Here is a 25,320-nt window from a genome sequence, read left to right as displayed (position 1 = left end):
ACTGCAAGAAGATCAAACCTCTCCATTCTGAAGGAAATCAGCCCTGAGTGCTCAGTGGAAGGACAGATCCTGAAGCTGAGGCTCAAATACTTTGGCCAGCTCATGAGAAGAGAAGATTCCCTGGAAAAGACCGTGATGTTAGGAAAGACTGAGGGCACAAGGAGAAGGGGACGACAGAGGACGAGATGGTTGGACAGTGTTCTCGAAGCTACGAACATGAGTTTGACCAAGCTGCGGGAGGCAGTGGAAGACAGGAGTGCCTGGCATGCTCTGGTCCATGGGGTCACGAAGAGTCGGACAGGACTAAATGACTAAACAATTGCAAATTACTGTTTTTAAAAAACCCTGTTGAAAATTCATCAGCACTGTACTGCAAAATTCTCCTAATATATATGCAATTCCCTCTAAAATATGCATTTTTGTATGGCATTTCCACCAATATATGCACTTTTGTGCACATTTTACCATTCTGTATGTATTTTGGTACACATTAATTGCCTGGAGAACTATACTGCAAAATGTAGAGAAGCGCAAATTTCAAAGGACGACTGTGTTTCAGTTTGCGTCCTGTATCAGAAAGTGTGAATTAGGTTGATTTGCATTTACATGTGAACTGAATCAGATTTCTTCCCCATCCCTACTATGCTTGCCTGCACCTGCTCATTCTTTCTTAGAAATGAAATGCTGGTTTTCCCCATTCTGAAATGGAAATAACTGGGTCCTCATCCATCAATCCTGGCTTCTTTTCCCTGTCAATATGAGCCCTAGACATTGCCAGGCCTGAACAAGGAAAGGCTAATTTGTTTTCCACATGGCATCAGTCTGGTTTCACAGGTGTTAGTTAGCACAGCTCAGACCTTGTATTCTGACTTTGTGGTCATGGGGCGGTCTGCATAGCAACTCTTCCAAGCTTGTTTTCTCACAAGGCCTGTGGCTCTTTTCATCTTAAAGGTAAAGGTAAAGGTACCCCTGCCCGAACGGGCCAGTCTTGACAGACTCTGGGGTTTGTGCGCCCATCTCACATCTATTGGCCGGGGGCCAGCGCTGTCCGGAGACACTTCCGGGTCACGTGGCCAGCGTGACAAAGCTGCATCTGGCGAGCCAGCGCAGCACACGGAACGCCGTTTACCTTCCCGCTGGTAAGCGGTACCTATTTATCTACTTGCACCCGGGGGTGCTTTCGAACTGCTAGGTTGGCAGGCACTGGGACCGAACGACGGGAGCGCACCCCGCCGCGGGGATTCGAACTGCCGACCTTTCGATCGGCAAGCCCTAGGCGCTGAGGCTTTAACCCACAGCGCCACCCGCGTCCCTCAGCGCCACCCGCGTCCCTCAGCGCCACCCGCGTCCCTCAGCGCCACCCGCGTCCCTCAGCGCCACCCGCGTCCCTTTTCATCTTGCAAAACCCCAAAACCTCTTTCCCAAACCACAAACAGTTTCTTCACTAATAAGGCTGTAAAAAGTGGCAGGGAGGACCATGTTTCTGCGCACACCGACTTGGGAGCAATTGAAATCAGTTTGGCTCGATTCCAAGTAAACAGGCATAAGCTTGGGCTCAAGGCTCGGAGAGGGCCTGAGCTTGGAACTGGAGTGGAAAAACCCTAAACAATGGAAAAGCAAACTACTTTGTGCTTGTAAGGGAAGGGAAAGTGGGAATTAAAAACGAAAGATGGTTACAAAGGAGAGCCACAATTATGACCTGTATGGTACATAGAATCATAGAATTGTAGAGTTGGAAGGGACCCGAGGGTCACATTTTGCATCTTTAGTTGCAATTCCTGCATTGCAGAGGGTGGACTAGATGAATTCTGTGATTCATTTTCTGTACACTCACAAAAAGAATACCTTGCCAACAAAGGTCCGTATAGTTAGAGGTATGGTTTTCCCAGTAGTGATGTATGGAAGTGAGAGCTGGACCATAAAGGAGGCTGATTGTCGAAGAATTGATGCTTTTGGATTATGGTGCTGGAGGAGACTCTTGAGAATCCCATGGACTGCAAGAAGATCAAACCTATCCATTCTTAAGGAAATCAGCCCTGAGTGCTCACTGGAAGGACAGATCCTGAAGCTGAGGCTCCAATACTTTGGCCACCTCATGAGAAGAGAAGACTCCCTGGAAAAGACCCTGATGCTGGGAAAGATTGAGGGCACAAGGAAAAGGGGACGACAGAGGACGAGATGGTTGGATAGTGTTCTCGAAGCTACGAGCATGAGTTTGACCAAACTACAGGAGGCGGTGGAAGACAGAAGTGCCTGGCTTGTTCTGGTCCATGGGGTCACAAAGAGTCGGACACGACTAAACGACTAAACAACAACAACAAAAAGAATCACCTGAGACAGGATGACTACATGCTCCACTGCAATTGCAGGAGAGACAGCTGTAAGGGCTATTTCTAAAATTCATCATACGTTTAAGAAACAGATTCATTTGATATATTATCCTGCAAGGAAACCTTTGCATAAGAATGTTTTGCAGCAGCACCTGCGTCCCTGTACTGATCTGAACACAGCAAGCACTTGTGGAAATGCAGGTTCAAGACCCCAAATCACAATGCTGTCTATTATATTTTAGGGGAAAGCTGGCTGAGCCAGGGGGGTTGGAGCCGGGGGTGGAATTGACTGAAAGTGATAAGCCCCTAATGTCCCTTTTCAAATCTAGCCTATAAACGCAATATAACACCCTGCCCTGGAATTCTCTTTGCAACGTCCATTGGAAGAATTCCAATTTTTGCTCAAGTCTTGTGGATTTTTAGAGGCCCATTCCAAGAGAGCAGCCATGTTGTTCCATATCACTGAAGAAAGAGGTATTGTACCAGAAAGGCTGGGGAGTGAATCTCACACCCACACACCAGTGCACTTAATACTTACAATATTATTTAATGTGTGTGTGTGTGTGTGTGTGTGTGTGTCTATCTATCTATCTATCTATCTATCTATCTATCTATCTATCTATATCCCACCTTTCTCCCAAGCTGGGATTCAGTTGCAGCTTCCAACACTTACAATCATTCCAAAACACAGATTTTTTAAAAATCAAACTAGTTAAAAAATAGTTAAAATACATCAGTTAAGCACACAATACTCCAGTATATGCAATTTTGTACACATTGCTTGGCTGGAGAACTGCGTCGCAAAATTCGGAGAAGCTGCGAATTTCCAAGAACCGTGTGAAATCAATAGTAGAGTGAAGATAACATATTGCTTCAGATAGTGTGAATTGAGTAAGTTCACCTTTAAATGGAAACTCAATTGAATCCAGGGGTGGGTGGGTGGGTGGGTGTTGCAACCCCCTCCTTTCCAACCAAATCCATTGAAACCCTCCTTGCGACCCACTCCCTTTCTCAGCTCTCATTTGCCGCCCAGCCCCATCTTGAATAAATTAGTGGCTCCAGAGCTGCTGCCGGAGATTAACTGTTCCATTGATTGCAAAGAACGAGCTGATCTTCTGTTGTTTCATGTCTGCTTTTCCAAAAAATACCCGTTTCTTTTTTCTCTCCCTGGTGTCTTTCACATTAATCATACATATTTTTTGGGAAATGCAATATACGTGTGTATTTTAAACATGTGTAACTGTATAGCTCTTTCCCCCATCGGTTTATTATTTCAGTGAGCAGCTGATTAGATGTAGAATTGAAATGCCAATGAAATTCAGGAGCTCTTTGCATTTTGGCTGCTGTTATTGTTCACTTCTGCCCATGGCTCCAGGAACCAGGCCTGTCATCTTCTGTAGAGAAAGGAATATTTAGGAATAAGTGACAGTTGCAAGACGGAGCAGACATCAGTGAAATTTGCCCTGGAGGGCATAGAGACCTTGTCCTCAGCCAGACACAGTTCTTCAGCCTTTGACACATTGACACCATGCATTTAAAGTGCTTTGCTATCACTTTAAATACCTGGGATCTGCAGTTTGTTAAGGGTGCTAATAGTTGTTAAAGTAAAGGTAAAGGGACCCCCCTGACCATTAGGTCCAGTCATGGCCGACTCTGGGGTTGTGGCACTCATCTCGCTTTACTGGCTGAGGGAGCCGGCGTACAGCTTCCGGGTCATGTGGCCAGTATGACTAAGCCGCTTCTGGCGAACCAGAGCACCACACGGAAACACTGTTTACCTTCCCACCGGAGTGGTACCTATTTATCTACTTGCACTTTGACATGCTTTTGAACTGCTAGATTGGCAGAAGCAGGGACCAAGCAATGGGAGCTCACTCTGTCATGGGGATTCGAACCACCGACCTTCTGATCGGCAAGTCCTAGGCTCTGTGGTTTAACCCACAGCGCCACCCGCGTGGTCCTTATTCGCCTCGCAGAGCTACATTTCCTAGAGTTCCCTGCAGGCCTTCCCTGAGCGTAGATGCTGAAAATGGGTCCCTCTGGCTTCAAAGTCCAAAGAGCCAAAATAAGAAAAGTGCTTTTCATTCTCTGTCCATTCATTGCATGCTACACAGCAACTGGAAAAAATAACCAGACCCATCACAGCTGTTTTGGTTTTATGCTAGATATTTAAGACAAAACAGGGGGGGAACTACATTAATTCTGCAAGGGGGGGGAGGCATTGAAACATCCATGCTTTGATGCCTTTACAACAAAAGAATCTGGTTTTGTATATCATCACTCTGAGGTGTCTAATTAGCAAGTAGGGTTTTGCAAATGAAAAGCTTTGCTGCAAGCAAGATTTACTTGGAGGGTCCAGCAATCAGCTAGTAATTCACACCTCAAGCACATCACAGGTTTCCTTCAAGGAATTCAGCCTATTCTCTGGCACTGAGATGTTCCTAAGTAGCCAATTACATCAGCCAGGTGAGCTGATGACTATCTAGGTCAGGGCAATCCAACTTTTCATACCAAGTAGGCTGCAAAAGTACCTCAACACAGAACCCACAGGCCACACGCTGCCTTGTCACATGGGATGGGGGTATGAGCCCACAATTTGGTGCCCCACCCACCTCTTTCCCAAAGCTGGGAACTGCTAACTAGGCTTTGGGAAGGAGGAAGGGGGACTCTAGGACCCTGCCAGAGCCTTCATGCTTCCTTCCCAAAGCCCAACACCTCACTTATCTGGCTCTGGGAAGGCAGTGTGAGCGCAGTGGGGGGGGCACTGAATGTTGCCAAAGGCCACCAAAAGAGGTCCATTCATTGCATGCTACACATGCAATGGCCACACACTGGACCACCCTGACCTAGGTCCTGCAGTTGATCCAGAATGCTTTCCCCCTGTAACTTGTCATTTCTTTCTATAGTTATAATTGATGCCTCTTAATATTTCATATTAAGACCACTTGATAAGGTTTGCCTGGAAAGAAGTATATAAATATCTCAAATAGACTACTTTTTTTTGTTCATGGTAAATACATACATTCACAATTAATGCATACGTTCACAATTAATAGCATCATTAACTGTTCTACTTTAGGTAAGTTGGCTTGTTGTTTTTAAGTATTTTTCATCATCAGTTCATGTTTCTAGACCCTAAGAGTGTGGAAACTAGGATTGGCGAGAGTACTTCTGACCAGGAGACAGTATCTTCTGGCCCTTGTGTGTTGTGATTTTCCGCCTTACATGGATTTGATTGATGATGACATTTTATTGGACATTTTATGGTTTTAATATGCCACTGGTGGGCAAAAGAGCGGCATATCAATATTCTGCTGATGAGTATGGTTTCTAGGCGGTATCAGAAGCAGTAAGATATGGTATTTAAGGAAGTTGTTGTTGGCATCTGCCTGTCTCGAGAGACAATGAAGTACGCCTCTGGGGATGAAGTCAAACCGCTGCATTACTGAAGTAATTAAATAAACATTGATTGTTTAAATATTATTACTTTTCCCTTTGCTGTGTAAGTGTGGGGAACTGCTGTGCTCTTTCTCCACAGTCGGAGGCAATAATGCTTCTGTACCTAGTTGCTGGAAACCACGGGAGAGGGCTCTTGTGCTCAAATCCTGCTTCAGGGGTTCCCTTAGGCATCTAGTTGGCCACTGTGAGAACAGGATGCTCTATTAGATGGGCCACTGGCCTGATCCCGTAGGCTCTATTTATGTTCTCTGACCTAGCATGAATTAGGGAACCCATAGCAGGGGGTGATCTCTGGCCCAGAAGAAAGCTGCATTGAGAGGCCCACTGGTGATAATGAAAGGAAACTTGGCATAAGTCTCTTAAAATAGTGATAATCCAACAGCCACCTATGCAGAGTCTTCTCCTCTCCTGCAGGGCCCTTCATTTCAAGGGGGAATGGATTGGATATCCAACAACATTCTGTGGTTGCCTCTAGAATTTTAATAATGCTGCCTAAGCAAGCCTAAGCTTCTCCCACCCAATTCCAGAGGCATCACAATTCCAAAGCTATATAAAGCATTAAAAAGTGAGTCATTCAAGCTTAGAGCTATGGAGGAAACCAAAACCTTTAACTGTCATGACAATGAAGGAGGCAAGGTCCTAAAATGAAAGGAAGCCACATACATTTTTTTTGTCTTTCTTGGACAATGACACATTGCTTTCCATTGGGGTTGAACTTTAAGTTTTTAAAGAGCAGTGGTGATTGAGCCTCATGGAAACTTAGCGCCCATGGAAATATTTCCCCAGTTACTTTGAAGGTGGAGATGGGGATTAGCTGCTGCAGATGTTAGAGCCTTGACAACTGCTTTTGAGGAGTTCTCCACAAGGTGTGTCAACACGGTTTGTGAAAACTTTATCTCCTCTCCTCCACTAGCTGGCTGGATGTCCTATTTGCAATTCGAAAATAAGATGCTCGTTTCAGTTGCTACCTTTGCAGCCTGGTGGTGATGTTGGGATTGGGTTGAAAGCAAGTGCATTTTTGCTTCTGAGTAAAAAGTAATCCATAATGCCAAGGCCTGTGGGGAATCTTCCCCAGAGGTTTGTCCTACGTCAGGACCGCATGACATTATCGTCATCATCATCATCATTGGGGCAGGCTCAGGCTCAGAGATGAAACTGAGAAACAGTCCATCTATCAGTCCCTTTCCTGCCACTCTCTTCTGGACGCAGAGAGCCTGGACATTTCCAAAGGAAAGAGCTCCAGAAAAGCTGCCTAGCTTGAGCATGGCTAGATCCAGAGGAACAGCTGGCGGTGGTCCCTCATGGATTCCAGATGTGGCACATCACTCCATACAGAGGGATATTTGGCATCCCTGATTGATTCCCTGCAACAACACCAAGTAGAGAAACATTCCTTGGTAGGGCTTTTGCATGAATGATGGATGTATTCCAGTATTAGAGCCAGCCCTATCATTAGACAAAGTGAGGCAGCTGCCTAAGGCAGAAGATACTGAAGGGAAGAGAGTTGTAGGGCCAAACTGTGTGTGTCCTCCCTGCCCTAAGCTAGCCTGCTGCCTTTGAGTGTGGTGGAGGATATAATAAAATCATAGGATTGTAGATAACAGCAGCAGCAATTGTAGAGCTGCAAGGAGCTTCAATGGTCAATCTCCTGCAATGCAGGAATCACAGCTAAAGAATTCCTGACAGATGGCCATGCAACCTCATCTTAAATACCTGCAATGGCCCACCTTCTGAGGTCATCTGTTCCACTGCAAAACAGCTCTTACCCTTAGAAAGTTCTTCCTAATGTTAAGTATACCTGAAGGAGCATCTCCACCCCAATCGTTCAGCCCAAACATTGAGGTCCAGCGTCGAGGGCCTTCTGGTGGTTCCCTCGCTGCGAGAAGTGAGGTTTCAGGGAACCAGGCAGAGGGCCTTCTCGGTAGTGGCACCTGCCCTGTGGAACGCCCTCCCATCAGATATCAAGGAAATAAACAGCTGGCTTTTAGAAGACATCTGAAGACAGCCCTGTTTAGGGAAACTTTTAATGTTTGATGTTTTATTGTGTTTTAAATATTCTGCTGGGAGCCGCCCAGAGTGGATTGGGAAACCCAACCAGATGGGCGGGATATAAATAATAAATTATTATTATTATTATTATTATTATTATTATTATTATTATTATTAAGTCAGAATATATTTTCTTGTCATTTGAATCCACTGATTTGGGTCCTGCCCTCTGGAGCAGCAGGAAACAAGCTTGTTCCATATCTTGTGCTTTGTCTCAGGCAGCAAAATGTCTTATTTATTTATTGAAATTATTAGTCGCCTTTCACCTAACAGGTCTCACACTAAACAACATATATATATATATATATACACACACACACACACACACATTATAGAACAGACAAGAAATCATATGAACATATAGCATATTAGAAAAAGTTGTGTGCTCCCCATATTAGAAAAATATTAAAAAAAGCAATGAGGCTTGCTTGCTCCTCCCCTGTCTCTACCAGGGGACCAGCCTTGGGCCAGTGCTCTCCAGTAGCATACAATGATGCGCTCTAGCAGCATCAGAAGCAGGTCATGAGCAACAGAAGGCAGCACACTCCATGGGAAGCATTCAGCCAAACAAGGCCTGCCCAGCTTGTACAAGTCTAGCCAACCCCGACAAGGTACCAATGGATGGTACCTCATGTTCTTCTGGGTGGGGAGGAAATGCTTGACTGGATTCCAACCCCTGGTTCAGATCCCCCATCAAAGATCCCCCATCTAATCCACCATGTAATATATAAAGACCAACTCTTGTTTCCCAGAAATTACACTGACTGATGTTGCTTCCTGCTCTGCACTGAAACTCTTTTTAATCAGCTGATATATTTAGTCCCCAGACTCTCGACTCCTGCCAGATTTCGATCCGGGTGATTTGAAAAAGATCTCCATTCCAAACAGGAATTAGTCATTGTTTAGATTTCTTTATGATTCCCGGCTGTTGTGGGGTTCTGCTGGAGTTGAATGAACTCTGTCCTTAAATATTAAATGTGGTTGGGGGCAGGGAATGAATCTCCTCTCTTCTCTCATCCAAAAGTGACTGCAAGCATCCTCTACACTACAGCATGATGTGGTCTAGCAAGGCAATAGACAGTGTCCAAATAGTGGAAGGTTTGGGGAGGCTGTTTGTTTCTTAAGGGGAACTGGACGGAAGGTTCAGTGCAAGGATGGGGAACCTGTAGTCCTTCAGATGAACTTGGACTCTTGACTCTCATCAACCCAAGCCAGCAAGGCCAATAGTGATGATGGGCATTGTAGTCTGTCAACAGCTGGATTGCAACAGGTTCCCAGCGTTGGCTTAATGCATGGGCCCTATCCAGAGGTGCATGCACAGCACACTTGAGATATTTATTATCTGTCCTCTACCAAACCCCGACAACGTATTTTCAGTTCACCTTGGTTTAAAATTTAAACCCTTTTTTGAGGGTGGGGACTAATGTGGCCTGTGGCCTGCAAGTTAGCCACTCCTGGTTATATCCAATGCTAGTTCCAATTAGAGAATGCCCATTGGAATCAATGGACACGACTACAATTATAGAATTGCAGAGTAGGAAGGGACCCTAGATAAGTGTTATCTAGTCCAACCCCCCTGCAATGCAGGAATCTCAGCTGTCTAAATTAGGCCCATTGATTTCAATGGATTTTCCTTGAGTTGGCTACAATGCATTGCTATTTGGTGCAATACTTTCATGTGCTTAATGTATCTGGATTGCCAATGTTTTATGGATGGTTCCCCCCTCCCTTTTATGATTTTATTTTCAAAATTATGCCAGTGTGAATGAATGAATGCTATAATGTTTTGGGGGTTGGAGCAGACTGCAAGGAAATGGTGTAATTGTAATCAATTCCTATGCATACACTCAATTTGGAGGATTTCTATGCTTGTTTGATTTTTATTATTATTATAACATATTTTTAAATAATGTAAGCTACAACTGAACATGAAGGACCAACAAAGACAATACAATAATGCACTGCTGCTTCTTTTTATTAGTTACAATTATATGGTTGTATATTGTCTTGGTGTTTGACATTCCAAAACGTCAGAAAAATACTCCACCGTTCTATACTTTTTTAAATAGTTGATCTCTATAAATTATTGTATATTTCAATAAGGTAGCTATATTCTATATTTTGTTAGACCATTCAGTGATAAGGCTTTTCAGTGTTTGTGATCAAATGTGTGATGTTCAGAAATGGCCAATAAAAGATCTCCTCCTACCCCCCCCCTCAAATTTTTGTTTCCCTCCAGGCTGGTGGTTGGAGCCCCTTATGAGACCAGTGGGCAACAGAAGACTGGAGATGTCTACAAATGTTCGGTGAATGGTGAAACCAACAGCACCTGTTCCAAGCTCAATCTAGGTAAACCCATGGGATAAAATTTACCACCTTGAGCATCTTTTCTGTATGTGCTCCACTGCTAAGGGTCACTCAAATGCACACATGTCTTCACATCCATAGCTACCAATGACTTCTCTGAGTTGTGCATAGGTAAGAAAGATTGCCACTAGATCAGCTCTATTTTGTCTTTAAACTCTACCCTTATTGCCCTGGAACATTTTTCAGTGGGAAGTGAAACCAGCAGGCCTCCATGAAATGCCAATCTTGTTGGTTAACATGATTAAAATGAAAAATAGATATGGTAAAATAATAAGAAGGATAATTCCTGGCATGCCTCTATCCAGGTTTGGGGCAAATATTGTTGGTGAGAGAACCCTAGGAGACAATTAAAATAACAAAACATGCTGCAAAGCTTGGAAATATAGGCTGTTAGACCTTTAAAATACCCCCTTCTAAGTTGTTCCTAAAATTCCCGACTTCCTTTAGCATAGAAAGAGACCACATGTTTGGTAAGCTTAAAATTGTTTACTTATAAACTCTTCAAAGGTCAGATTCATGTGCTTTTCCATACAGCAGCAACAAAACACAGGCAGTATAACTTAGGTTCCAAAAATGGTAAATGTTTCTACATAATTTGCATAGAAACACAGAGATGGCTTGCTTTAGTCCCACAGTCTAAGCTTGGAGCATCCAGCTTAGACCTCCTTACTGGCAGAGTTCACATGGAGGAATATGAGAGAACAGAGAGCTTGGCAACCCTTCCTTCTAAGAAGAGGGGAAGTGACCTAGCTAAGCCTGGCAGGACAGCTTACTCTATTGTCTTAACCCCTTCATGCATTAATTAGAGTTAAGCATGCTGGTTAAGCATGTAGGTGACCTAACAGCATGGTGGCAACCAGCTCTGAATGTTCCTTTTCAGTTTCAGACTGATGCTGTTTTAGACTGATGCTACCAGTTACGCGGGTGGCGCTGTGGGCTAAAGCCTCAGCGCCTAGGGCTTGCCGATCGAAAGGTCGGCGGTTTGAATCCCCGCGGCGGGGTGCGCTCCCGCTGCTCGGTCCCAGCGCCTGCCCACCTAGCAGTTCGAAAGCACCCCCGGGGGCAAGTAGATAAATAGGTACCGCTTACCAGCGGGAAGGTAAACGGCGTTCCGTGTGCGGCTCTGGCTCGCCAGAGCAGCGTTGTCACGCTGGCCACGTGACCCGGAAGTGTCTTCGGACAGCGCTGGCCCCCGGCCAATAGATGTGAGATGGGTGCACAAACCCCAGAGTCTGTCAAGACTGGCCCGTTCGGGCAGGGGTACCTTTACCTTTACCTTTACCAGTTAACCAAGTTCTCAGGTTCAAAGGGGGAGAGTAAGTAAAGGGAGCTGCTTTCGACCGAGTCAGACTATTGATCAATCTAGCTCAGTATTGTTTACACTAACTGGCAGCCATTATCCAAGGTTTCAGGCAATAAACCTTTCACAGCCCTACCTGAAGATGTCAGGATTTGAACCTGGTGCCTTCTGCATGCAAAGCAGATGCCCTGCCACTGAGCTATGGCCCTTCCTGTAAGTGCACATTGTTTTCAGTTTTACAGTATACGTGGTCTGATTGCTCCCCCTCTTCCTGAAAAACCAAGCATTAAAACTGGTAGAGGGAAATGCAAAGAGTTTGCACAAACACTTTCTGAAGCTCTCTGTTCTACAGCTGTTCCTCCTTTCCACTACATGCCTAACTCTGGCATTCTTTTCCCAAGGAAGAGTAACTCTTTCCAATGTGTCGGAGCGCAAGGATAATATGCGTCTGGGTCTCAGCTTGACCACAAACCCCAAAGACAACAGCTTTTTGGTAAGGAATGATTTGCATGTAGGCTTACAGATGCTCTCTGAGTTGCTGCCGTCTTCTGTCGTGACAAGCCTAGGACTCATTTTTAATCTCAACCTGCAACACAGGGCCAAGTTTAAAATAAAAATAAAAAGCTACATAGTTCCATCTTTCTCATCCTCTTTCCACCTTCCACCTTCTCTTAGAATAACACATTTAGAGTGGAAGTTAGCATGGTGATGGCAATGTGACACACACACCCCTTTAAATTTGTGTGTGCCCTATCTTTATATGATACCTGACTCACCCCTGGACAGTTAAGTCCAGCTTAATTCGATCATGGGGTGCTGCGCTGAAGCCAATGATCTACAGCAGAAGTGACTAGTCCCTTTATTTTATTTTATTTTGGGTTTGAGGGTTGCATTCAGTCTTGGGGAACCTTATGGGGGCCATTTGCCTATGATAGGTTCAGGCAGCACACATTCTTGTACAGACACACAGAGCCCGCCCACCCCCAGTCCTCCTCTTTCCATTCTTCACAGAATCAGTCCAATGACTGGGGGAATAGGAATGAGGAAGAAATCCAATTCAGTTTGCATTTAAAGGCAAGTTTACCTAATTCACACTGTCTGGAATATATGTAAACTGAAACATTAGCAGCCCTTCAAAAATTCATGCTTCTTTGGATTTTGCAATCCAGTTCTCCAGCCAAGTAAAGTGTGCCCAAATGCATATCCTAGAGTGACAACTCATCTGTTAGCCATACAGAAAATGTATTATATTAGGGGAAATCGCTTTGCAAAATGTGTGTATATTAGGAGAAATTCGCACTAAAATGCAGGTGACTTTTCAGGAGGATTTTAACAAAAGAAAACCCCCAACTGATGTGAATGTAGATTGGAATATATATATTGGTGTATACACACACACACACACACACACACAGTGGTACTTCAGGTTACATACACTTCAGGTTACATACACTTCAGGTTACACACTCCGCTAACCCTGAAATAGTGCTTCAGGTTAAGAACTTTGCTTCAGGATGAGAACAGAAATCATGCTCCGGCAGCGTGGCGGCAGCAGGAGGCCACATTAGCTAAAGTGGTACCTCAGGTTAAGAACAGTTTCAGGTTAAGAATGGACCTCCGGAACGAATTAAGTACTTAACCCGAGGTACCACTGTATACACACACACACACACAGAGAGAGAGAGAGAGAGAGAGAAAGTGAAATTGGCAGATCCATCCATCTCTACTGAGAAGACCATCCCAATCAAGGCACTGTGCTGGAAAGAGAGGTTTAAACTTCACAAGAATTCTAGCCTGTATCACTTTGACTCCCTTTTTTAGCCTTCTGGCCCTGGCTAAAACATCTAAAAGAGACTCCTGGCATGTCCCGTGTCCTGAAGAATTTATCCCAGCAACAACCAACAGTAGCAGTTCTAAAACCTTCCTCCCTGTTTTGTTCCCTCCTTCACACAGGCTTGCAGCCCTCTCTGGTCTCATGAGTGCGGAAGTTCTTACTACACCACAGGAATGTGCTCCAGGGTGAACTCCAACTTCAGATTCTCCAAGACTGTGGCTCCAGCGCTCCAGAGTATGAGAATGCGCCTGTTATATAGACCTTTCTCCCTCCATCCCTCCCTCCCTCTCTCTCTGCCAGAGGAGGGGATTTTGGTCTCTAATGCCTTCAGCACCACTTTGAGGGAGGGGGACTAGGAAACTGCTTGAATGGAAGCAGAACAGCAAAGCAAAGTGAATTATGTGGGCCAGCAACAGTAAAAATTGCAGCGGCGAAGCAAAGACACCTTTTCCTTCCAGACCCAAAAGAAAGAGAAAAGGACATATTTTTGATATCTATGACTTTAGGTTACAGGGTGCAAAATGCAAACAATGTAGTTTTTTTGATTAAAAGGAAAGTTCCTACAGAAGTCTGTTGGTGTTGGGTCCACTTCCCAGTACGCTATAAGTTAGGAGAAGGTTGCTGTAGCTTCAGCCTTCTTTTACTGCTTCTCAAGCAATGCTCCCCCTATGGCCCCTTTATGGGATCAGGTACAGTGGTACCTCAGGTTACATACGCTTCAGGTTACATACGCTTCAGGTTACAGACTCCGCTAACCCAGAAATAGTGCTTCAGGTTAAGAACTTTGCTTCAGGATGAGAACAGAAATCATGCTCCAGCGGCACGGCTGCAGCAGGAGGCCCCATTAGCTAAAGTGGTGCTTCAGAAGGCCTGGGTAGCTCAGATGGTAAGAACGTGGTGCTGATAACGCCAAGGTTGCAGGTTCAATCCCCATATGGGACAGCTGCCTATTCCTGCATTGCAGGGGGTTGGACTACATGATCTGCAGGGTCCCTTCCAACTCTACGATTCTAAGATTAAGAACAGTTTCAGGTTAAGTATGGACCTCCAGGATGAATTAAGTACTTAACCCAGGGGTCTGCAACCCGCGGCTCCAGAGCCGCATGTGGCTCTTTTACACCTTAGCCGCGGCTCCGGGGCAGATACTAGCGAGGGGAGGAGGCGCATTGTGCGCCCCGACACTCCCCACTGTGGCGGACGCTGTACTGGCTGTGACGTCGCATGGGGGCGGTGCGTGCGTTAGTCACGCACGGTCCCAACGTCACCTTCCCGCCTGCTGTCAGATCGCGGCTCCGGAGATATATTTGTTTTAAATGTCGCAATGATTTTGCGGCTGCCAGTTGTTTTTTTCTTCGGAAACGGGTCCAAGTGGCTCTTTTTGTCTTAAAGGTTGCAGACCCCTGACTTAACCTGAGGTATATTGCAGAGGCCCAACCCCAATGCCCCAGTGAGTTGTATGTGATGTTGCCCCTGGTGAATCCAGGTGTTCCTATGCCATGCCAGAGGAGCACACAGCCTTACTGTAACAATAGGTGATTCTATGAGTATATAAAGCCATTAACAACCTGAGACCGGTTTACCTGTGAGAACGCCTTGCCCCATATATGCCCACTCAACTGCTTTGATTGGCAAAACTGGCACTGTTACAGATCCCAGATCACCCCTGTTCTACATTTGTAAGAACTCGATCTTTTAGTGTGGCAACAACTACACTTTGGAACTCCCTGCCTATTGATCTCAGGCAAGTGCCTTCACTAGACTCTTTTTGGCACCTGCTGAAAACATTTTTGTTTAGACAAGCCTACCCAGATGGGATGCAGGTGGCACTGTGGGTTAAAGCACAGAGCCTAGGACTTGCTGATCAGAAGGTCAGCGGTTCGAATCCCCACGATGGGTCCCTTGCTCGGTCCCTGCTCCTGCCAACTTAGCAGTTCAAAAGCACATCAAAGTGCAAGTAGATAAATAGGTACCACTCCGGCGGGAAGGTAAATGGCGTTTCCATGTGCTGCTCTGGTTCTCCAGAAGTGGCTTAGTCATGCTGGCCACATGACTCAGAAGCTCCCTCGGCCAATAAAGCGAGATGAGCGTCGCAATCCCAGAGTCGGTCACGACTGGACCTAATGGTCAGGGGTCCCTTTACCTTTACCGTTACCTTTACCCAGATGTTAAGAAGGTTGATGCGAGTTTTAATCTGCAGTTAGGCGGTTGTTATTTTAACTTTTCAGAAGTCTTTATTGTTGTTATTTTTTCTTGTTGATATTTTTCTCTTTTTGTATGCTGCTTTAAATGTTTTAATTTTTTTTTAAAAAAAAGAATCAAGCAGTGTATACATTTTATGAAATAAATAAATAAGCATCACTATAATTTCTGCAGCTCCCTCCTAGTAACCCTGTGGACTGTACATTGCTGAGGTGCTGAGGCTTTTTTATCCTTCGCCTCCACGCAGAACTGCAGTTCCCAGAGTTTCTTGAAGACTTTAAAACCAATTAAACATGTAATATAGATATATATATACCCTTAGGGAACCTCAATAAAGAAGAAACACAGCAGAACCCAGGAGATAAGATTTCAGAGCAGGAAAGGAGAAAGATTGGCCTAAGATTCAGGACTTTCTTGCTTCAAAGGAGACAAAGAATATATATATATATTGGCAAGCCTTTATCCGCTTCCTGAAAGTAGCCAAGATCTCTTAATGATCTCCTGCCTGTTCTATCCCAGGATGCCAGACATACATGGATATAATTATCGTGCTGGACGGTTCCAACAGCATCTACCCCTGGGTGGAAGTACAGAATTTCCTGATCAGCATCTTGGAGAAATTTTACATTGGACCAGGCCAAATACAGGTGAGAAAACACATGTGAGGAATTTCTCTCATATCAGCACATCCTCATCTTTTGTTTTATAGCTTTTTCCAAGCTGGCGTGCTAGGAACCATCACCCTTGCCAACGCACCGTGCTTTTCTTCAAGAATCAGTCGAATATTGTTTGCATTTGAAAGAGACGCTACCCAGGACGAAGCAAATGCATTGGGCTGCTTTGGGCCAGGGGAGCAGGCAGGGGTCTGACCTCTGGCAAAAGACTTCGCAAAAGTCAAACCTTTGGGATGAATCATAGAATTGTGCTGTTGTAAGGGACCCCCAACAGTCATCTAGTCCAGCCCCCTACAGCACATAGTTAAACTATGGAACTCCCTCCCACAGGAGGAAGTGATGGCCACCAACTTGGGTGGCTTCAAAAGAGGATTGGACAAATTCATGGAGGAGAAAGCTATTGATGGCTACAAGCCAGGATGGCTATGTTTCTGAATACCAGTTGCTGGAAACGGCAGGAGAGGAGGGTGCTCTTATGTTTGAATCCTGCTTGCCAGTTTCCCACAGTCATCTGGTTGGCCTCTGTGAGAACAGGATGCTGAACTACACGGGCCACTGAACTGGTCCAGCAGGTTCTTCTTATGTTTTTATCACAGGTGTAATAAGTGCAACATATCGGATGTAGAATCATAGGACTGTAGAGTTGGAAGGATTGTATGGTCCACCTCCCTGCAATGCGGGAATAAGAGCTAAATGCAGGAATCATGTGTACAGTATAAGACTGCAAGTTAAAATAAATCATGGCAGGTTTGTTCAGAAATTGGAGCTTGTTAACATGTTGTGCGTTATTCACATAGCAATCTGTGCTATTATGCACTTCATTTTACTAAATATGTGTTGTATTAATGTCGTATCAACATATATTAAAGCCGGTGTAACCAGATATTGTTGGGCTTTAGCCTGAGCCAGCATGACTATTGGTCAAAGGTGATGGGTATTGTAGTCCAGCAACATCCAGAGGGCTTCACATTGGCTACCTTTGCCTTAAAGGATCCACAAACCATCTGCTCCTTCTTCTTTTCCCTCATTCCAGGTTGGAGTCGTCCAGTATGGAGAAGATGCTGTGCACGAGTTTCATCTGAATGACTACAGGTCTGTCAAGGATGTGGTAGAAGCCGCCAGACACATTGAGCAGAGAGGGGGCACAGAGACCCGGACGGCCTTCGGGATAGAATTCGCTCGGTGAGCAATGTGGGACAACCGGCTTCATATAACCAACATGCTTAAGTCTAATTAGTGCATGAAGGGGTTAATACCATAAAGTAAGCTGCCCTGCCAGGTTCCATCACTGTGTGAGCAAGGTAATCAAGCTTATTTTTACCCTGATGAACTCAACCTCTCTTGAGTTCCTGGACTTTCACCACTGTGAACTTTCACCACTGTAACTAAGCCAAGTTTTACTGCCTGCGCAACTTTTTGTGACTGCACATGAATCTGACCTTTAGAGGATTTGTAAGTAAACCATGTGTAACTTGCCAAATATGTGGTATTTCTTTATGCTAGGGGGAAAGGAAAGTTCTGGAACTCACAACGGCATATTTTAGAGATCTAACAACCTATATTTCCACTCTTTACTTTTCTGCATATATTGTGATTTTAAACCTCTGCTGGGGTTCTCTCACCGAAGAGTACTTGCCCCAAACCTGGATCTTGGCATCCAGGAAGTCTCCTTTCTATATACCTATTCTTCCCCTTCAAGATCTCCCAAAGGACATTCTTGTGCATGGCTGGTATCTTTTTGTATGCATGAGGTTACTCCATTGTAACAAGACTCTAGTTTGGATAGCTTTAAAATTACATAACCAAATGCATCTTCTTTGTCCTATCAAACACAATTACTTTTCAGCAGCATCAGGTAAACAAAGTGAATGGCTCTATACAAGTAATGGGACACTCTGATCTCAGTAAATCCCTTGCCTGAATGAAAGTGAGCTGGGATGTAAGACTGCATGGATATTTCAAATTCAGATTCTCATTTTTTCATCCTTCAGTTTTCCACACTTGCAAATCAGTTTGCGATTTTTTTCTTAAGTCTTCATGAAAATTTATCTGCGTTTTAGTACACATTTCTCTCAATATACACATTATTTGCAGAGCAATTTTCCCTTATGTAGGGATGCGGGTGATGCTGTGGGTTAAACCACAGAGCCTAGGACTTGCCAATCAGAAGGTCAGCGGTTCGAATCCCCACAACGGGGTGAGCTCCCGTTGCTCGGTCGCTGCTCCTGCCAACCTAGCAGTTCGAAAGCACGTCAAAGTGCAAGTAGATAAATAGGTACCACTCTGGCGGGAAGGTAAACGGCGTTTCCGTGCGCTGCTCTGGTTCACCAGAAGCGGCTTAGTCATGCTGGCCACATGACCCAGAAGCTGTACACTGGCTCCCTTGGCCAATATAGCAAGATGAGTGCTGCAACCCCAGAGTCAGCCACAACTGGACCTAATGGTCAGGGGTCCCTTTCCCTTTCCCTTATGTAATGAATAGTTGTGTGTTGCCTTCACTTGGTGTGCTCACTTTACCCGGGTATATGCACTTCAGTACACAGCACCTGACTGGAGAACTGCAGTGTGGTATAACGGCTAGAGTGCTGGACTAAGACCTTGGAGGCCAGGGTTCATATCCCCACTCTACCATGAAACTCATTGGGTGTGACCTTGGGGGCCGGTGATAGCCTCTCAACCAAACCTACCTCACAGGGTTGTTGTGAGGGTTAAACGAGTAGAACCACATATGCCATCTTGAGCTCCTTGCAGGAAAAGGTGGGGATATAAATGCAATGCAATGCAATGCAATGCAATGCAATGCAATGCAATGCAATGCAATGCAATGCAATGCAATAAATAAATAAATAAATAAATAAATAAATAAATAAATAAATAAATAAAACAAATCCGAATTCTCCCCCATCCCTGGATATAAGGCCACTTTGGCATGCTTCGGTTGTGAAACATTCAATTCAACCTAATAGAAACGGTTCCTTATAGATTTTAGACCATCCCTTTCTCACTTTTGTCTCTCAGTCGCCATGTTTCTCCCCAAGATGCTTCTTCAGCTCTTTAAAAAATCTCCATAGAAACAAGACCAGCCATTGTGAACATGTTGTGATATTCACACTTCATCTGCAAAGGAAACTTCCACAGAACTGAAATGTTAGCTCCCCATAATCTCTTGAATTTCAGCACAGAGGCGTTTCAGAAAGGCGGCCGCAAGGGCGCCAAGAAAGTGATGATTGTGATCACAGACGGAGAATCCCATGACAGCCCCGACCTCGAGAAGGTGATTGAAGGCAGCGAGAAAGATAATGTCACCAGATACGCTGTTGCGGTGAGTCTCCCTTTGGCACCACCTACTAGGAGCTTTGGCCAAAATTGCTCCAGAGTGAATTTAGAGTCAGGATCGGGCTCTCCACCGGTGAAACCATCAGTGCTGGTTTTCAGACATTCTGCTTTTGAGAATCACAATTGACATTTACTTGACTGTCAGAGAAACCCTGGATCTTGCAGAGCTTTCTGGAGTGTGTTCAAAGGTGCACTCTGGGAGCCAACTATGTGTTAGGCTCAAGGCATATCTAGCAGTTCCATCTCAGTTTTCCCTTTCATTAATTACACATAGTGGGGGGTTGCTATTATTATAAAGGGCAGGGAGGCAATGGTTGCTTTTGCATATAATGCTAAGCTATGGTTGCTCAACAAACCATGAGTCACTGCATAGAAAAGCAAACAAGCCATGCTTTTCCCCCTCCAAAGTTTGGTTTGCTTACAGTCTCCCCTTGCCTAAACCCTCTGTAGCTTGGCGAGCATCCAGTGCGAACTGGCCAAACAAACCCTAGCTAAGCAAGGGTGATTGGTTCAGAGGTAATGCCAAACCATCGTTAAAACAAGCCACACTTTTGTAATCCAGCAACATCATGGTCTTGCCAGAAAACAAACCATGGTTGAGGCTGGGTCCAGACTTTCAAAGAAACCTCACTTTGGCTAAACAAACCACGGCTTAGCATTCCCCCCCCCCAGACATAGAAGTACCGTACTTTTCCTTGTATAAGACGAGGGTTTTTTCTTCAAAAAGTATGTCAAAAATTGGCGGTCATCTTATACATGGGTAATGGATCTGGGGGACGTGGGATTGGTTGGTGCTGCGACCCGGAGACTGTCAGGGGTTATTGGGTGCATTATTGGTGGCTGTGGAAAGGGCTGTTGTTGATTGGCTGCTTCTGCCGGCGAGGGAACAGGTTTTGCGATGCGTGTGAGAAGCAGCGTAGCTCAGGCAGGTGAGCGATTTTTGGCAATCCTCCCTTAAAAAAGCTCATCAACTCTGGGCAATCTCCCCCCATTTTCTTAATTTTGAGTCCTCAAAAATAGGGGGCATCTTGTACATGGGGGTGTATTATACACGGGAAAATACGGTAAGTTCATTTTGGTGCCAAAGGTATAGCAGACACATGGCATTGCTTGTAGAAGTCCCCAGTTTTAATCCCTATCATTTCTAGTTTTAAACCATTAGGGATAGCAGGCTTGGAAAGGTCTTCTTCCTATAGGAGCCACTCTCAGTAGACCTTAGGTGGGCAGATTCAGCTCTTTAGTGCTGGAAAAGCCAACTGACATTTGTTCTGATTCATTGGTAAAGAGTGGGTTTCTCTGAGGGAAAGCAGTGAGACGAGCGAAAATCTGGATGAGCCCTTAACCTCGCACTGGAATGTTCTTGACAAATGCCTTTCATTCTGCAGAAAAAAATATGAGGCACATCTTTTTGCTTTCTAATACAGGTTCTTGGCTATTATAACAGAAGAGGGATCAACCCTGAAGCCTTCCTGAAAGAAATCAAATATATAGCGAGTGACCCAGATGAAAAACATTTTTTTAATGTCACTGATGAAGCTGCTCTCAAAGATATCGTGGACGCTCTGGGGGAAAGGATTTTCAGCTTGGAAGGTGAGCTGCAGAGTTTGCTACTGCCTCAAGTTTCTCCATCTCACTTGTCCCACTTTGAAAGGCAGGTCACACCAGTCAGTCCTTTTTACAGCAGAGGCAGGGATAAGATAGATGGGGATCTATTGACAGATCTTTTGGTTAGGTAAAGGTAAAGGGACCCCTGACCATTAGGTCCAGTCGTGGCCGACTCTGGGGTTGCGGCGCTCATCTCGCTTTATTGGCCGAGGGAGCCGGCGTACAGCTTCCGGGTCATGAGGCCAGCATGACTAAGCCACTTCTGACGAACCAGAGCAGCACATGGAAACGCCATTTACCTTCCCGCCAGAGCGGTACCTATTTATCTACTTGCACTTTGACGTGCTTTTGAACTGCTAGGTTGGCAGGAGCAGGGACCGAGCAGCGGGAGCTCACCCCGTCGTGGGGATTCGAACTGCCGACCTGATCAGCAAGTCCTAGGCTCAGTGGTTTAACCCACAGCGCCACTTGTACACTGCTTGATTGTAGAAAACCTCAAAATGGTTTGCAAGAAAGATAAAACCATTAAATTACCACTAAGAAAAATTAACAGCAATAATTTAAACTTTGGAAATGTTACAATGCCAATAGACTAAAAAGAGATTATAATTCATTTCAAATTTCTAAACATCTGGGTGCCCGTACGGGCCAGTCTTGACAGACTCTAGGGTTGTGCGCTCATCTCACTCTAGAGGCCGGGAGCCAGCGCTGTCCGCAGACACTTCCGGGTCACGTGGCCAGCGTGACGAAGCTGCTCTGACGAACCGGCACCAGAGCGGCACACGGAAACGCCATTTACCTTCCCGCTTTAAAGTTGTACCTATTTATCTACTTGCACTTAAGGGTGCTTTCGAACTGCTAGGTGGGCAGGCGCTGGGACCGAACGACGGGAGCTCACCCCGCCGCAGGGATTTGAACCGCCGACCATGCGATCGGCAAGTCCTAGGCGCTGAGGTTTTACCCACAGCGCCACCCGCGTCTGGGTAGGCTTGACTAAAAAATGTTGCTAGCAGGCACTGTAAAGAGTACAGTGAAGGCACCTGCCTGAGATCAATAGGCAGGGAGTTCCAAAGTGTAAGTGCTGCCACACTAAAGGTCTGAGTTCTTATAAATGCAGAATGGGTATTTATGTGGCACTCCCAATTACTTGACAGTAGCATCAGTTGGGGGGGATGGGGTATCTTAACTGGATTTCTCTGTGAAAGAAGGTAAGAACTTGTTTCTGGTACTAAGAATGGGGAGTTGCATTTTAAAGCAAATCTATCTAATTTGCACTTTCTAAAACAAAGCTCAGTCATCCTTCAAAACTCTCCAAATTTTGTGATGTAGTTCTGCAGTCAAGCACTCTTTACAAAAAGTTATATACTGGGGTAAAGCATGCATAAAAATGCATATAGTGGGGGGGAAGCATGCCAAAATGTGCATTATGGGGAATTCTTTTGCAGAAATGTGCATATTGGGCACAGTTGCATGCAAACATGTGTTTCACTAAAACACCAATGAATTTTTATAAGGGCTTTAAAAATAATAAATAAAACCCTCTAACTGTTGCAGAAATGTGGAGGACTAAATTTGAGACAGCTCTTACCCTCAGAAATATTTAGTCTCTTGCTAATGTTTAGTCAGAATTTCCTTTCTTGTCATTTGACTCTGTTGGTTCAAATCCTACCCTCTGGAGCAGCATAAAAGAAGCTATCTCCATCTTCCACCTGACATGACAAGTATTTGAAGGTGACTGTCCTATCACCTCTCAGTCTTGAGAGGTGAAGCTGTGAAGTTATGTGGAAGTTGGTTCCAGATTTCAGAAAGCATAGGTTAAAATTTGATTCATGCGAGTTCACCAGTGTTCTACTTCCTGTTCTGTCAATTCCAGACGCCTAATTCCCCAAACTGTAGAAATTAATGCTGCAAAATTATGCTGGGAAGCGGTAGTTCATTCTTATTATTTTTCCTTTTGCATTGTCCCTATTTGGCATCTGACTGTTTTTTCCCCATGGAAGGTGTCTGACAATTCCTGAAATGCCTTTCCCTTTTGTCTGCAGGCACCAACAAGCATGAGATATCCTTTGGCCTTGAAATGTCCCAGACGGGATTTTCATCCCATATTGTGGAAGTGAGTGAATAACACTCTTGTTTTTGTCATTTCCCCACCATGATTCATGTGGCTTTGGCATGTGGCTTTGGCATGTGGAGAGCTTTTCGGTTGTGATGGATGGGGACATCTAAAGGCCCATGTATGGTAGCAGATGATACCTGGATTATTTATGCACCCAAAGCTGGAAGCCGCTGAGAATTCTCAGCTCCTCCGTGGGCCAAAAAAGCTGAGTTCCTGATGCAATTTGAAACAAAAGCGTTGAGCGAGGGGCCAGGAACTTTCAGATATGTTTTCATTTGGTTCCTCATGGAAAGTGATCCCAAGGAATGGCTCCTCCATTTATTTCTGAGAATGTGTTGACTGAAAATTTAGATGAAGCCATTTTTCGTATATATTTTTGCCATCTCTGGGCTGGATTGTTCTTGGCAGCGTAGACAAGACTTCCTAAGACTGACTCTCCTATGAAGCAGCAGGTTATGAGAGACTTGAAGCGGCAAGAAATGATTGGATGTTGAAGTTAATAGAAAAACAAATTACAAGGGGCAGGGAGTTGCCATTTGGATTTTCACGCATATGCATAAACCCACACCATACTTTTAAAGCACGTGTCTTTAATCCTGGGAACTGCAATTTACCCACCACAGAGCAAACAAACTACAACTCCCAGGATTCTTTGGGGGAAGCCTAAATGTGCTCTAACTGCATGATATGAGTGCACCCACAGATCCAAATGCCTTCCAAAGAAGGCCTGGAAGTTACTGAGAGTTTCTGAGAGTTGCACCTCTTCCTCTTCTGCAAGGACTCAGGGAACAACTCTTGGTTCCTTCTATGTAGCTGCTTGACATGCAAAAACAAAACCAGTAGGTGCATCCCAGTTTCCATGCTAGACAAAGCCACACCAGTTGAATCTCTGCCTACCATACTGCAGCTGAAGACACAGGAGTTCTGGCCATAATGAAAGAAACAGTGACAGCCTTACTCTCAGCCTATGGTAGTTTTTGGCCAGAAGGGGAGCTTTGATTATAAATTGATTTATTTTGCTCTTTTCACAAGGACTGAGCTGATGCTGGTGGGGATTTTTTTCCCTGGTGTGTGTTTTTTCTAGAGTTGCACTGCCAAAATTGACAAGTCTGGAGGAACTGGCAAGTCTCAGAATATTTCACTTGCTGACTTGGCAGAGGCTTCCTTGCACATTCCCAGAGCTCCTTTAAATACTGGAAGCTTCTCTTGCTGTAGCTAAAATGCAGATTATAAGCCAATGTGCTGGACGGTTTTAAATAACAATACCAAAAGCAATGCCAGCGGTCGAATGCCAAGGGAAGCTGTGCGGGTGGCTGTTCCTTTTGAGGGACAGAGACCAGAACATGCGAGGGCCAAGAAGAAGGAAACTGCCAAACTGCTCCCAAAATTACACATCAATTGCCTAATATTCCGGCCATCAATGATTCAGCATCTAATTTAGGACTTATCAACAATGATCTTTCCTCTGCTCTTTCCAGGCAAAGTCCATGGTTCAAAGCTCCATGTTTGAGCACCCTTTTTTTATTGATCTGGAGCTTTCCCTGCAAATACCCGCTCTTTAAAGCTGAATTGGAGCAAAAGGCAATTATGGAAAACCCGAAGTGATGTTTGCTCCGATTGAATGTTAAAGAGCGGGTTTTCATTGGGGAAGTTCGGGGTGGGGGGGAGCATTCAGACACAAAGCTTTAAAGCTCAAACCAGTGTGGATAAGCTCTTTATTGCAGCAAAGGCCTAACACACACCAACATGCTCAGGAAGATGAGCTCTACCACATACAAAGAGTCTCCCAGAATTGCCTGTTAGGAAAATTCAGCACACACCCTTTATACCATAATTCCCCACCCTATTCTGTATGCAATTCTAAATATCTAGATAGAAGAAAGGTAGAAAATGAACAAAGTTTGAGGATAGCGATATGGATAGGGGGTGGGAATTGATTCAGTTCGTATTTGAAAGCAACCCTACATAATTTAGATGTATCAAAACACACTTCTCTTAATTTTGCAATCTTTAGTCAAGTAATACGTGCAAAAATGCATATGCTACAGTAA

At 44.8% G+C, this 25,320-nt stretch overlaps 1 protein-coding gene across 1 annotated transcript in view; it reads left to right on the top strand.

The window, feature by feature from the left end:
- Positions 1-25,320, top strand: part of ITGA11 (integrin subunit alpha 11) — an 89,905-nt gene that overhangs the window by 27,575 nt on the left and 37,010 nt on the right. The window contains exons 3-10 of the mRNA XM_082198320.1: positions 10,078-10,187; positions 11,907-11,998; positions 13,459-13,573; positions 16,058-16,185; positions 17,246-17,394; positions 19,390-19,534; positions 20,973-21,138; positions 23,196-23,266. Coding sequence (XP_082054446.1) covers positions 10,078-10,187; positions 11,907-11,998; positions 13,459-13,573; positions 16,058-16,185; positions 17,246-17,394; positions 19,390-19,534; positions 20,973-21,138; positions 23,196-23,266 — 976 coding nt within the window. The remainder of the gene's footprint in view (positions 1-10,077; positions 10,188-11,906; positions 11,999-13,458; positions 13,574-16,057; positions 16,186-17,245; positions 17,395-19,389; positions 19,535-20,972; positions 21,139-23,195; positions 23,267-25,320) is intronic.

Source organism: Podarcis vaucheri, assembly GCF_965113315.1.
Source record: "Podarcis vaucheri genome assembly, chromosome: 14".
In the NCBI taxonomy this organism is placed as follows: Eukaryota; Metazoa; Chordata; class Lepidosauria; order Squamata; family Lacertidae; genus Podarcis; species Podarcis vaucheri.
Note: the sequence above shows the minus strand (reverse complement) of the source record. Positions and strands in the feature narration are given on the sequence as shown.